The sequence below is a fragment of the Anomaloglossus baeobatrachus genome, chromosome 2 (genome assembly GCF_048569485.1).
Source record: "Anomaloglossus baeobatrachus isolate aAnoBae1 chromosome 2, aAnoBae1.hap1, whole genome shotgun sequence".
Taxonomy (NCBI): Eukaryota; Metazoa; Chordata; class Amphibia; order Anura; family Aromobatidae; genus Anomaloglossus; species Anomaloglossus baeobatrachus.
The window spans coordinates 637,313,515-637,327,407 of record NC_134354.1 but is presented as its reverse complement, the minus strand read 5'-3'; the positions used below and the strand labels follow the sequence as shown (position 1 = coordinate 637,327,407).

General features: G+C 40.2%; 1 protein-coding gene across 1 annotated transcript in view; it reads right to left on the bottom strand.

Annotated features, from left to right (window-relative positions):
• Positions 1-9,513: 9,513 nt before the first annotated feature.
• Positions 9,514-13,893, bottom strand: part of SPMIP11 (sperm microtubule inner protein 11) — a 29,405-nt gene continuing 25,025 nt past the window's right edge. The window contains exon 4 of the mRNA XM_075334400.1: positions 9,514-9,870. Coding sequence (XP_075190515.1) covers positions 9,822-9,870 — 49 coding nt within the window. The 3' untranslated portion in view covers positions 9,514-9,821. The remainder of the gene's footprint in view (positions 9,871-13,893) is intronic.

Genomic DNA, 13,893 nt, shown 5'->3' with positions numbered 1-13,893 from the left:
TCTCCACTGATGTCAACACACTTCTTACATCGGTATTCCAAGTTCTGTAAGCCTAGCAAAAAGAAGGATTTCGGTTGTGCCTCAAACCAGGCATCCGTAGCAGCCATGGCATCAGAAATGGTGTGAAATTTGGTACCCTTGTGGTGTTTCTTAAGGTTTGGAAACAGATGATAGTCAGAGGGAGCTAAATCTGGTGAATAAGGTGGGTGGTCAACCAGCTGAAAGCCCAGCTCTGCCAGTATTGCCATGGTCACTTGTGCAGCGTGAGCAGAGTCGTCTTTCAGGAACAAGATTGCTTTGGACAAATTGCTGGGCCTTTTGACCTTCAGAGCTGCCGTTAATTGGTCCAAAAGTTCAATGTAATACCTTGCATTGATGGTGAAACCCTTTTGAAGGTAGTCCACTAGCAACAAGCCTTCCTTATCCCAGAACACAAACGCCATCACCTTAGTGGCTGATTTTTGCACCCTGAACCTCTTTGGACAAGAGCCACTGTGCCTCCAGTCTTTTGACTGCTCCTTGTTTTCAGCGTCATACAAATAAATTCAGGTCTCGATCCAGGAAGCTCTTATCAGTCTGGAAACGCTGACAAATGGACTGGTAAGTTTTCACTAGCATGTTTCTCTGATCTGTTGTCAAACATTTTGGGACCCACTTGCAGATAGCTTTCTCATGTCCAAATGTTCATGGATAATGACACAAACACGTTCACGAGAAATCCCCATGATGTCTGCTATTGCTTTATTTAGCTGAAATGCGTTGATTCTTCAGTATGAGGTTGTTGTACAGCATTGACTATCTCCGGAACAACAGCCACTCTCAGTCACCAGGACGTTCCTCATGATTGGTGCTGAAGTAGCACGTTTTAAATTTGGCAACCCAGTTTTTAACTGATCCCTCAATGTCTGCGACATATCACCATGAATATCCTTTGCGGACTTTCCTTGCAGAAACAAGAATTTTATCACTCCTTTGCTCTCAGTTGCTGTGAATATCGCATTAGACTCCGCCATTTTGTTTTCCCATGTGCATAAAACATTGTTGCTATAAGCAACAAACACAAAATTTTGAAAACATATGAGACACACAAGTCTTTCATGTAATGTAACATTTATTACCATAGAAACAAAACAAATCACAAAGCCAAAGACTTATCAGTAGCCCATCATACATAAAAATGGTGTAGTGTTCATACATTTTTTTTCTTGTTACTTTTTTTTCCCCCACTGAAAGTATTTAGTCAGCCACCAATTCTGCAAGTTCTCCCACTTAAAAAGATGAGGCCTGTAATTGACAACATAGGTAGACCCATAACTATGAGAGATAAAATGAGAAAACAAATCTAGAAAATCACCTTGTCTGATTTGGCAAGATTTCTTTTGCAAATTATGGTGGAAAATAAGTATTTGGTCAATAACAAAAGTTCATCTCATTATTTTGTTATATATCCTTTGTTGGAAATGACAGAGGTCAAACGTTTCCTGTAAGTCTTCATAAGATTGGCACACAACACTGCAACCAGATTCCATCAGCTCCCTTCAGTGGTGGCTGGACTGGAGGAACCTGACGAGAGGGGTACCATTGTCTGTTCCTGTGTCCAAAGTGGTTACCAAGGATGCAAATGTCATGGGCTGGGAGGCTCACCTACAAGACGATCTGGTTCAGGGACTTTGGTCAGCACAAGAGGCAGCATCTTCCTCAAATGTCAGGGAACTCTTAGCCATGGAGTGTGCAGTACTGAATCTATTGCCCTTACTGACAGGTCATCATACACAAATATTGTCAATCGGGTGACTGTCACTGATCTGAATCATCAGGGGGGCACGAGGTCCAGGTCCCTCATGACTATGGCAAACATAATCCTGCAGTTATCAGAGACATACAGTACAGACCAAAAGTTTGGACACGCCTTCTCATTCAAAGAGTTTCCTTTATTTTCATGACTCTGAAAATTGTAGATTCACATTGAAGGAATCAAAACAATGAATTAACACGTGGAATGAAATACTTAGCAAAAAAGTGTGAAACTGAAAATATGTCTTATATTCTAGGTTCTTCAAAGTAGCCACCTTTTGCTTTGATTACTGCTTTGCACACTCTTGGCATTCTCTTGATTAGCTTCAAGAGGTTGTCAACGGAAATGATTTTCACTTCACAGGTGTGCCCTGTCAGGTTTAATAAGTGGGAATTCTTGCCTTATAAATGGGGTTGGGACCATCAGTTGTGTTGTGCAGAAGTTTGGTGGATACACAGCTGATAGTCCTACTGAATAGTTTGAAGAAGGAGGAAATCAGTCCTACTGAATAGACTGTTAGCTGCTTTTTTCTTGCCATAATACAAATTCTAAGTAAAGAAAAACGAGTGGCCATCATTACTTTAAGAAATGAAGGTCAGTCAGTCCGAAAAATTGGGAAAACTTTGAAAGTGTCCCAAAGTGCAGTGGCAAAAACCATCAAACGCTACAAAGAAACTGGCTCACATGAGGACCGCCCTAGGAAAGGAAGACCAAGAGTCAGCTCTGCTGCGGAGGATAAGTTTATCCGAGTCACTAGCCTCAGAAATCGTTAACAGCAGCTCAGATTACAGACCACGTCAATGCCACACAGAGTTCTAGCATCAGACACATCTCTAGAACAACTGTTAAGAAGAGACTTTGTGCAGCAGGCCTTCATGGTAAAATAGCTGCTAGGAAACCACTGCTAAGGACAGGCAACAAGCAGAAGAGACTTGTTTGAGCTAAAGAACACAAGGAATGGACAAAGGACCAGTGGAAATCTGTGCTTTGGTCTGATGAGTCCAAATTTGAGAGATTTGGATCCAACCACCGTGTCTTTGTGCGACACAAAAAAGGTGAAGGTATGGACTCTACATGCCTAGTTCCCACCGTGAAACAGGGAGGAGAAGGTGTGATGGTGTGGGGGTGCTTTGCTGGTAACACTGTTGGGGATTTATTAAAAATTGAAGGCATTACTGAACCAGCATGACTACCACAGCATCTTGCAGCAGCATGCTATTCCATCCGGCTTGCGTTTAGTTGGACCATCATTTATTTTTCAACAGGACAATGACCCCAAAAATACCTCCAGGCTGTGTATGGGCTATTTGACTAAGGAGGAGAGTGATGTGGTGCTATGACAGATGACCTGGCCTCCACAGTCACCAGACCTGAACCCAATCGAGATGTTTTGGGGTGAGCTGAACCGCAGAGTGAAGGCAAAAGGGCCAACAAGTGCTAAGCATCTTTGTGAGCTCCTTCAAGACTGTTGGAAGACCATTTCCAGTGACTACCTCTTGAAGCTCATCAAGAGAATGCCAAGAGTGTGCAAAGCAGCAATCAAAGCAACAGGTGGCTACTTTGAAGAACCTAGAATATAAGACATATTTTCAGTTGTTTCACACTTTTTTAAGTATTTCATTCCACATGTGTTAATTCATAGTTTTGATGACTTCAATGTGAATCTACAATTTTCAGAGTTATGAAAATAAAGAAAACTCTATAAATGAGGTGTGTCCAAACTTTTGGTCTTGACTGTATTTAATGTCGCTATCAGCGGTAGACATAAGAGGGAAAGACCATTCTGTGGCAGATTTCCTGAGCCATACTCAGCTGAGACAGGGGGAGTGGGTCCTCAAACACCCAATTTCGAACACACAAAAATGGGGTACTCCGGTAATAGATCTATTCGCCACCAAACAGTACAGGAAGGTTTGGCAATTTTGCTCTCTGAACCCCAGGGAGCAACCGTATGCTGTAGACACCCTATTGATGAAGTGGGACTTTGACCTAGCCTACGCCTTTCCCCGTTAGTGCTTCTTACGACAATCCCGAAGATCAGGACCTAGATCACGACAAAGCGAGGGTGATTCTCATTGCTCCCTTCTGGCGAAGGAGACCATAGTTTTTTTTTGGCTGACTCAGATGTCGATCTCCAATCTGTGTGGTTCTTCCAGAAATCCCAGATCTGCTCTCTCAAGGGCCGGCCTTCCATCCTCTAACAGACAGATTACACCTGGAGTAACAGTGACAGATTACACCTGACAGCCTGGAATTTGATAGGGCACTACTGAGTAGCAGGGTTTTTTTCCCCAAATTTAGTTTCCACCTTATTACTAAGTAGAAAACCGGTGACCACAAAAATATATTGTAGAACCTCAAAAAAATTTCTATCATCTACAAGTGCTAGTCTCACAGAGGAGGTACCAATAAGCTCAGTCTTGGAATTTCTACAAAGAGGTTTATAACAGGGCCTGTCGTTCAGTACATTTAAGGTTCAGGTTTCAGCGTTAGCGGCCCTGTATAGTTATGATCTGGGGGGGAACTGATGGGTGTCAAAATTTATTAAAGCCAGTTCCCGTCTCAAACCTAAGCATATGGTAGCCCTTCCTCCTTGGGACCTTAACGTAGTATTAGCAGCCCTGACAGGTCCCCCATTTGAACCCATAGATTCTATTTCGGTAAAATGCCTATCTCTTGAGAGAGCACTAACTTTGGCGCTCAGGGTCAGTGACATTCAGGCCCTGTCAATCGACCCTCCCTTCACTCAATTCTTTGAAGACAGGGTAGTGTTAAGAATTGAATTGGCATACCTTCCGAAAGTAGTGTCCAAATTTCATACATCCCAGGAGATATTTGTTCTATCATTCTGTGATAAGCCAAAAAATGAGGAGGAGAGATTGCATTGTCTGGATGTGCGGCGGTGTTTGCTTAAATACCTTCTAGTCACTAGTTCCTGAGGAAGGATGTCTTTGTTTCTTTCAAGGTAGTAAGAAGGGGGGCTAGAACCTCAATGTCCACTCACGCAAGGTGCATAAGTGAGGCCATAGCCTTAGCTTACTCAGCTAGTGGTAAGGAAGTACCCGCGGGCCTGAAGGCTCATTCCACGAGGGCGGTGGCATCTTCATGGGCAGAAAGAGCTGACCTCTCCATTGAGCAGATCTGCAAAGCGGCTACATGGTCATCGCCCTCAACATTCTAAAAATCTTATAAGTTAGATCTATCCTTTTCTGACCTCACTTTTGGGAGAAGGGTTCTGCAGGCTGTAGTCCCTCCCTAGAGTATTTCCTAGCTGTAATTTTTTCGTGGTGCCATCATAGGGTGAAGGGAAAAATAAGTAATTACTTACCGGTAATGTGTTTTTTCTGAACCCATGACGGCACCCTTATATTCCCTCCCTGCACTGGGTGTTTCTTTTGTCAGTTTCACCTATACTTTTTTTTTTTCACGCAGAAGTGTTTTGATGGTTGCCATGTGTTGTATTAACCTTTTCCATTAGAGGTCCTTTCATGCTCTGTGATCAACTGATGCGGGAAGAGGTGCCGCCCTTTTTTATCCTGTAGGTTTTATGTCCTTGAAGGCGGATCCTCTCTCTTGTGGTGCCATCATGGGTTCAGAAAAAATACATTATCCAAAAGCAGGTATGAAGGGTCGCACTCCACAAGGATCTCGGTAAAGGTGAATCTTCCAATTTAACATCATGGATACAGGTAGTGGGGGAGGGTGAGGGCGTGCAACGACGGACGACGGCGGGCCGTTTCACAAGTAATTTGCTTCTACGGGCCTCTTTTTGAATTGTGTGCAGAAAATTACTTCAGAGGGGACTAGAGTAGAGTTACCCCAAATTTAACAACTGTTTATGTAACCGCAGATGATGAATCAGACAAAAACATCTGACATGGCTAAACTCCACCCACAAAGTGAAAAAAATGAAGAAAAAAGGCAAGTAAATATGAAATAGACTTAAAAAGCACAAATAGAATAATGCCTTGAGTGCAAACAAAAAAGGTGCAAAACACACAAAAGTAGCTATAAAAATGGCAAAAAGGCAATGATCAAAGCCATGGTATTTTATTGGAGTGTGGGTAATCACTACTTTTTGTACTCTTTTGATTCTGCATTCTTTCTGTATTATCTAAACCTGTGTTGCACCTTTTTGATTTGATTACTAATAGGTATCACTTTAGGCTTAGTGACTAGAATTATTTCAGATATTCATTGTGCTTACATGGCGTTAATGGCGCCATGCTGTTCATACAGGTTGTATCCCATTATCAGACTCTGCAGGTTTCACGCAATTTGTGCATTTTTAAATAAATGTTTGGTTTTTCTTGTCTAGGCTTTTGTGTTTTAATAACAATTTGTAATTTTATAATTTAGAAATTGCAACTGTTTTTTGTACACCATTTTTTTTTTAATTACATTTTACAGTTTGGTTAGCATTTCATACCAATGATGGCTGCACTATTGGAATTTTTTTTTCAGAAATCATGCTCATTCTTCTATCCATCATCGCTCCCATTTCAACCTTTTACAGTCCTACACCTATCCTTTTACTTGCTGCTGCAGCCTATCACTGGCTGCAGCAGTGACCCAATGCATCCAATTACTGAATGTAGCTATCTCCTGTCAGTGCTGTGACATAATCACTGAAGCTGTAAAGGGCCTGGGAATGTTTGGGATAAGCGTTGAACAACTTCAGTAAGATAAGTATGACTTATTTAATTTGTGCAATTCTAAGCCATCAAAAAAAATACCTGCCAATTAATTTTGGCTGAAGAAAATATTTTAGCCAATATATTTTACTTGTCACTTTTTCCTAGTAAGTCCCATATAGCTAATAGGCTAGCATCTTGGTCTGGAGATGTTAACTGATGTACGCTTATTGATAAAATAAAGTGTACAACAAATCAATAACGTTTAAAGCTTTAAATAAGACAAATCAATAACGTTTAAAGCTTTAAATAAGATTAAAAAAAAGTCTTATTTTACTCAGAAAACATTGTCACTTGTGTCTGGCAGACAGCGATGTTTGAAAGATAGTAGCCACTTTTCTCTAATCTTTTACAACTCCAAGCACATCTGTCATTGGCCAGAAAAACTTCCAAAAGGTCATCTATAAGAAAATCCATAAATATTGAAATGGTAGATGCTAAAAATGTACTAAACAATTTTCAGAACAAGTTTTGGAGGTTATTAAAGGGATTTTCCACTACTCAGACAATCCCTATTTCCCCTTTTTAAAATATTAAAACTTGTACTTAACGCCGGTGCAGGCACTCGCTCTCCCGGGATCGCGTAACATGGTGACATCACGCTACACCTGCGACCAATTGGTCACTTCACTTTCCCACCTTTTAGACAAATTGCTTGTATCTGAAAGAAGTGAGCGTTGCAGTGCTCTCTCTTCTTCCAGATGCATGTGTGGCATTCGAAGGCAGGGAAAGTGAAGTGACCACTAATTGGCCGCAGGTATAGCGTGACGTCACACTGTTAAGTGATGCCAGGAGAGTGAGTGCAGACACCACTGAAACGGCGCTGGCACTGGAGGTGAGTTCAAGTTTTAATATTTTAAAAAGGGGAAACATTCAGATTGAGAAGGGGATGCCAAAGTAGTGGACAACCCCTATATGTCATTCTTGCACAATTTACCCAATTCTCTGGAGTAGGTATGCTGCTTTATAGTAGTCATTCATTTAAATCATTAGTGTTTTATAAAATCTCTAAAATTTCAATGGCTAACACTTGTAGCTGTATTCTGCTTGACATCTTCGTTCGAGATTATATAGGTGGTCGTAAAAGATGTACCAATAACTTCATGATTTAGCTTTAATACATTTACCTAGGGGAAAGCAGGAGTCCAATGCTCCACAGACTGTGTTCAGCATTAGCAAAGTCCCTTTCGTGCAGATGTTAGATACGTCATTCACAATGTTTTGCCTGTACTCTCAACACTTCAATGCTAAGATCACAGATTTACCAAGTCATTAACTGGGTAAGTATGGATATTTTTTATGGATATCTAATAAATATACTAGATGCTTATTGTATTATATAAAAAAGAATTTGAATTTTGTTTTAATTTTTTTCCTGCAGCAAACTTGTAACATGTCTTTCTAACTTTGCTTAATATTGTGTGTGCACTATACAAATATGAATAAACACCTGAAAGATATTGTATTGATACATAAATGGCATGAAACGCACTCCACCAGAAAGGAAAATGTAAATGATGACAGCAGAGTTGTAGTTATCAACACATACGTCAGAAGCGATTTAATTCCAACCTCCCTGAATTGTAAGGGACTATTTGTAGACGTGGCATATTAGGACAGCGTAGAGAGACGAGATGCCTCCATTACTCAAGATCAGTCCAGTCAACAACACTGACCTTGTTATGAATGTAGCAATTTACTTGCAAGTTGATGATGTTTACAACAGTAAATGTAGTCTGCCATTGTAAACACCAAAGTGCAGCTCATGAAGATCTTGCTTATACAGGCAGTCCCCAGGTTACAAACTAGATATCCGGATTACAAACAAGGCTACAGAACAAATGTATGCAAGTTAGAACAGGGCCAGGAAGAAAAAAAAATTACTGACCAATCCAGCCACCTGCCATCTTTCCACTGTCCCACGTTGAATCTGAAGCTTCTTCACTATAGACTAAGACTTTGCCTGTATCCAGGCCTCGGAGGTTACTTGTTGTCATAAAGTTGCAATGTCATTGTCATGACCTCCGGTGCCTGGACGTGGATGAAAGTAATGGAGATGTGACTTGTGAATGCAGAAAGAAAAAGACCAAAATTTGAGCAGTGGGGCTGTTGGAAAAGGGAAGTGTTAGTTTAGTTTTTGGTTTGTTTTTTTTTTTTGTTTAACCAATACTCCTCCGGACGCCTTGCTGCTCACTGTCCGGTCCTCTCCATAACATCATCAAGCAAGCCACATCTCCGACCTTTTCACCATAGCCAGGACTTCTGACCATATCCAGGCTGGAGCTTACTGCGCGTCATAAGGTTGTGATGACTACACAACCTTATGATGATCCGGCCAAGAGTCTACAGTACAGAGGCTGAAGATGTGGGAGTCAAAGGCAGAAAGAAGAGGAGCGGACAGCGACAAAAAAGTCACCAATGAGATTAATGTATTAGAGTTTTTTTGAACATCCAACATCCGTAACTAAGGGACGTTTGTAAATTGGGGACTCCCTGTATAGTGCTAACAAATTCCGAACTACTTTACTTTACTTTACCTTAGAGCTATTGGTCAAACACGCATCAAGACTGTAGATTTAGTAGCAAACGGTGGAGATACAGCAACAAATGTCTTCATTCAGGAAAAAAGTTCAATAAAATTTCATTTTATTTCAACTAATTAAAATCCATGAATAGTGCAGACATATGAACGCTTCGGAAGCGAGTCTTCCTTAGTCATAACCACTGTCATAATGGTTATGACTAAGAAAGACTCATGGATTTTAATTAGTTTAAATAAAATGGTATTTTATCGAACCTTTTTTCCTGAATGAGGACGTTTGTTGCTGGATCGCCACCATTTGCAATCACTTCTAGCCTCCCTTGTTCCATGCACCGTCTGACCTTCTCTGCAGAATGATTTACATCTAAGAATATCCACATCTAACGGTGAGCTATAAAAACTTTTTTTCCTTTTGTAGATTTAGTAGCAGTATGGGTGAAATGTAGGAGTAGAAAGAGAAAAATGAAATTTGGGGTGCGCATAATTGTTTTTTTTTATTTGAATGTTATAGATTTTCATGCCTTATTTTTCAATTTACATGTATTGATACAGTAACTGGCAAATCTATTCTATAAAGGCTTTATTAATAAACTAAATATAACAAGGTCTAATACAAATGGTATACAACATGATTAATGGAATACAACATGATTAAGATCTCTGTTAAAAGTATATTAATGATGAAAAATATACTTTCTGCATATTCAGCAGGTGTTTTCTATATGTAAATCACTGTAGACATATGGTGGAAGTATTGGGTACCAGTGTCAATGATAACTCACAGGGGTGCTCAGAACAAGTGGAATTCTTTATTAGTTACTGCCATTTGATCCACAAACCTGCAAAAAGATAAAACAAGATTGGTTCAAGTATGTGTCCTACATTACTTAGCTTTTCCATGAGGCCGCCGTTGATGAGGTTACACTCATTATACTTCACCAGTGCTCAATGTCTACAGAACACAGATTCATACACTAACCCTTTCCTAACAAAAAAAATGTTCACACTGTCTAACATTTAAGAATGACAAAGTATTACCTCGTCTTCCCCCATGCAACTGAGCAATAGCAATTCAGCTGCTTTACAATTAGAATATCAGGCAATGTGTCCATTTTTCTCATTACCTTATTAACCCCATAGTGCCTTTAGTAGTGTTAGTCTCAGATGTCCCCACATACTAGGACTCCTATTTATTCACATGCAGCACATATTAACACCCACAACACATGATCTCTAGATACAAACATATATTTGGATACGCAAACATACACCCACTTATTGGTCAATGGGAGCAAAACTGTTAATTAAAAAGGTGATGGGGTTGTGGATATGCAGCTGCACCAGTTACCCATTTATTTAGTCTCTGCTTACATTCATTTCCAGTAGCATCAAGTTTAGAGAATTGTTCACACGACCATACTGCGTCTGTTTCTTCTCAAGTGTATTACAGCCAGAACCTCCATGTCAGCCGCAATGGCATACATGATACTGTTGGTTCGGGCATTGGACCCGTAATCAAGCAGTGAACTGTGGCTGCAATATGGACGAGAGTTCAATACAGTGTAAACCCTTCACAATGTTCGTTCCATATGCGCTTGTATACAATTTCTACTTGGATCAGATGTATATGATTAGGACCACCTAGTGATGTGATCAGGTTACTAACATTCTTACAACATGAGCAATGGTGAATCCTCAGCCCAAAGGAAGGACACCAAAAATTAGAGCTCTATAAAGAACCTCAGAATCCAGTATACTTAGTTTGCAAGGGTAACATTACCTGACATCTGTCTTATTAGACTGATACATAAGTGTACTAGAATATCGTATTACCGTATGTCCAACCAGAAAGAAGGTCAAACTGAGTCCAGCTGAGTTTCTGGGTATTTAGGCAGAAGTCCTCATCCGAGTGCTGACAAATGTGATGCGACTGCCGTCTAATGCTGAATTTACACATTTGTTTGTTATGGCCTATGATTCACACACCAGGCACAGGTCTCCAGATGCAAACTTAACCTCATATGCATATACAATACATTTTTGTAAATATTTTATATCAATTTAAGATGTGACACTTTGATACAATGTAAAGTAGTTGGTGTATATAGCTTGTGTAACTAAATTTGGTGTGTCCTCTAAATAACACAACACACAGCCATTAATGTCTAAGCTGCTGGCAACAAAAGGGAGTACACCCCATAAGTGAAAATGGCTAAATTTTGTCCAATTAGCCTTTTCCCCTCCCTTCTGTCATGTGACTCATTAGTGTTACAAGGCATCCAGTGTGAATGGGGACCAGGTGTGTTACATTTGGTGTTATTTACGATTTTCCAATTGCAATTGAGACCCTAAACTAAAGACTAGCTATTAAAATATAACTTTTACTAATCAATATTTATAAATTTCAGATGCAATGAGAAAGATCTTTAATGTTAACCTTTTTTCTTTATAACAATTTGGGTTTTTGCAACAGCTTTTTCAGTTTCATATATCTAAAAACTGATGGACTCAGTAATATTTCTGGATTGAAATCAGGTTTATTGTACTAACAGAAAATGTGCAATCCGCATTTAAACAAAATTTGACCGGTGCAAAAGTATGGGCACCCTTATCAATTTCTTGATTTGAACACTCCTAACTACTTTTTACTGACTTACTAAAGCACTAAATTGGTTTTGTAACCTCATTGAGCTTTGAACTTCATAGGCAGGTGTATCCAATCATGAAAAAAGGTATTTAAGGTGGCCACTTGCAAGCTGTTCTCCTATTTGAATCTCCTATGAAGAGTGGCATCATGGTCTCCTCAAAACAACTCTCAAATGATCTGAAAACAAAGATTATTCAACATAGTTGTTCAGGGGAAGGATACAAAAAGTTGTCTCAGAGATTTAAACTGTCAGTTTCCACTGTGAGGAACATAGTAAGGAAATGGAAGAACACAGGTACAGTTCTTGTTAAGCCCAGAAGTGGCAGGCCAAGAAAAATATCAGAAAGGCACAGAACAAGAATGGTGAGAACAGTCAAGGACAATCCACAGACCACCTCCAAAGACCTGCAGCATCATCTTGCTGCAGATGGTGTCAATGTGCATCGGTCAACAATACAGCGCACTTTGCACAAGGAGAGGCTGTATGGGAGAGTGATGCGAAAGAAGCCGTTTCTGCAAGCACGCCACAAACAGTCGCCTGTGGTATACAAAAGCACATTTGGACAAGCCAGTTACATTTTGGAAGAAGGTCCTGTGGACTAATGAAACAAAGATTGAGTTGTTTGGTCACACATAAAGGCGTGTTATGCATGGAGGCAAAAAACACGGCATTCCAAGAAAAGCACTTGCTACCCACAGTAAAATTTGGTGGAGGTTCCATCGTGCTTTGGGGCTGTGTGGCCAATGCCGGCACCGGGAATCTTGTTAAGGTTGAGGGTCGCATGGATTCAACTCAGTATCAGCAGATTCTGGACAATAATGTGCAAGAATCAGTGACGAAGTTGAAGTTACGCAGGGGATGGATATTTCAGCAAGACAATGATCCAAAACACCGCTCCAAATCTACTCAGGCATTCATGCAGAGGAACAATTACAATGTTCTGGAATGGCCATCCCAGTCCCCAGACCTGAATATCATTGAACATCTGTGGGATGATTTGAAGCGTGCTGTTCATGCTTGGCGACCATCAAACTTAACTGAACTGGAATTGTTTTGTAAACAGGAATGGTCAAATATACCTTCATCCAGGATCCAGGAACTCATTAAAAGCTACAGGAAGCGACTAGAGGCTGTTATTTTTGCAAAAGGCGGATCTACAAAATATTAATGTCACTTTTATGTTGAGGTGCCCATACTTTTGCACCGGTCACATTTTCTGTCCATCAGTTATTAGATATATGAAACTGAAATAGCTGTTGCAAAAACCCAAATTGTTATGAAGAAAAAAGGTTAACATTAATAGCGGTGCCCAAACTTTTTCATATGACTGTATATAGGGTGGGTCTACTCACTTAATTTGTGCCTCATTCACCCTGACAACACCAGTCTGGAGGAGTCCAAAGGTTTTTTTATTTTTAATAATTTAGGAGCTTCAAAGGTTTATACCATAGCCCATCATGAATATTGAGAACTAAATAATTGGCCGATTTTTAGCCACTATTAACTTATTATTGAGCCTGGTATTACTATTAAGATAAAAAAGATAGGATTACCTATTGTAGCTCTTATTGGTTTTAAATGTCTTTCTCAGTGTATCTGAAGTGTCTAAATATTGATTAATAAAAGTTATATTTTAATATAGTCTTTAGTTTAGGGGTTCAATTGCCTTTGGCAAATCATAAATAATTTTACCCCTACACTGACTGTGAACTAAGCTCTTTGTTTAAAATGTGGTGTTATCGCTCACACATTCTCTCATACTGTTAACTGGATGTTCAACATATCACCTCATGGCAAAGAATTCTCTGAGGATCTGAAAAAAGTACTGTTTCTGTACATACAGTTGTGTTCAAAATAATAGCAGTGTGTACAAAAACATGAGTTAAGCCTAAAATCTTTAGAATAGTTTTTGTTTCCATGCATTGGGAATGTTGCACACTCTTTTCTAAATCAAACCCTGCAGGGAAATTTATCTATATATATATATAATTGCCTTATTCTGTCTGTCTGTCTTGCTCCAAAATTGTGTCACCGTGACAGTGTCATAAAAGTGACAACTGTCGGATTGGCCGCTGGGCTCGGCCTGGCCCCGCCCCCCCCACGGATTGGCTGCTCGCCTTGGCCTGGCCCCGCCCCCCGCATGGATTAGCCGCTCGCCTTGGCCCTCTGCACGCATCGCCCGCTCCAGCGTACACCGGCTCCCGGTACACATGG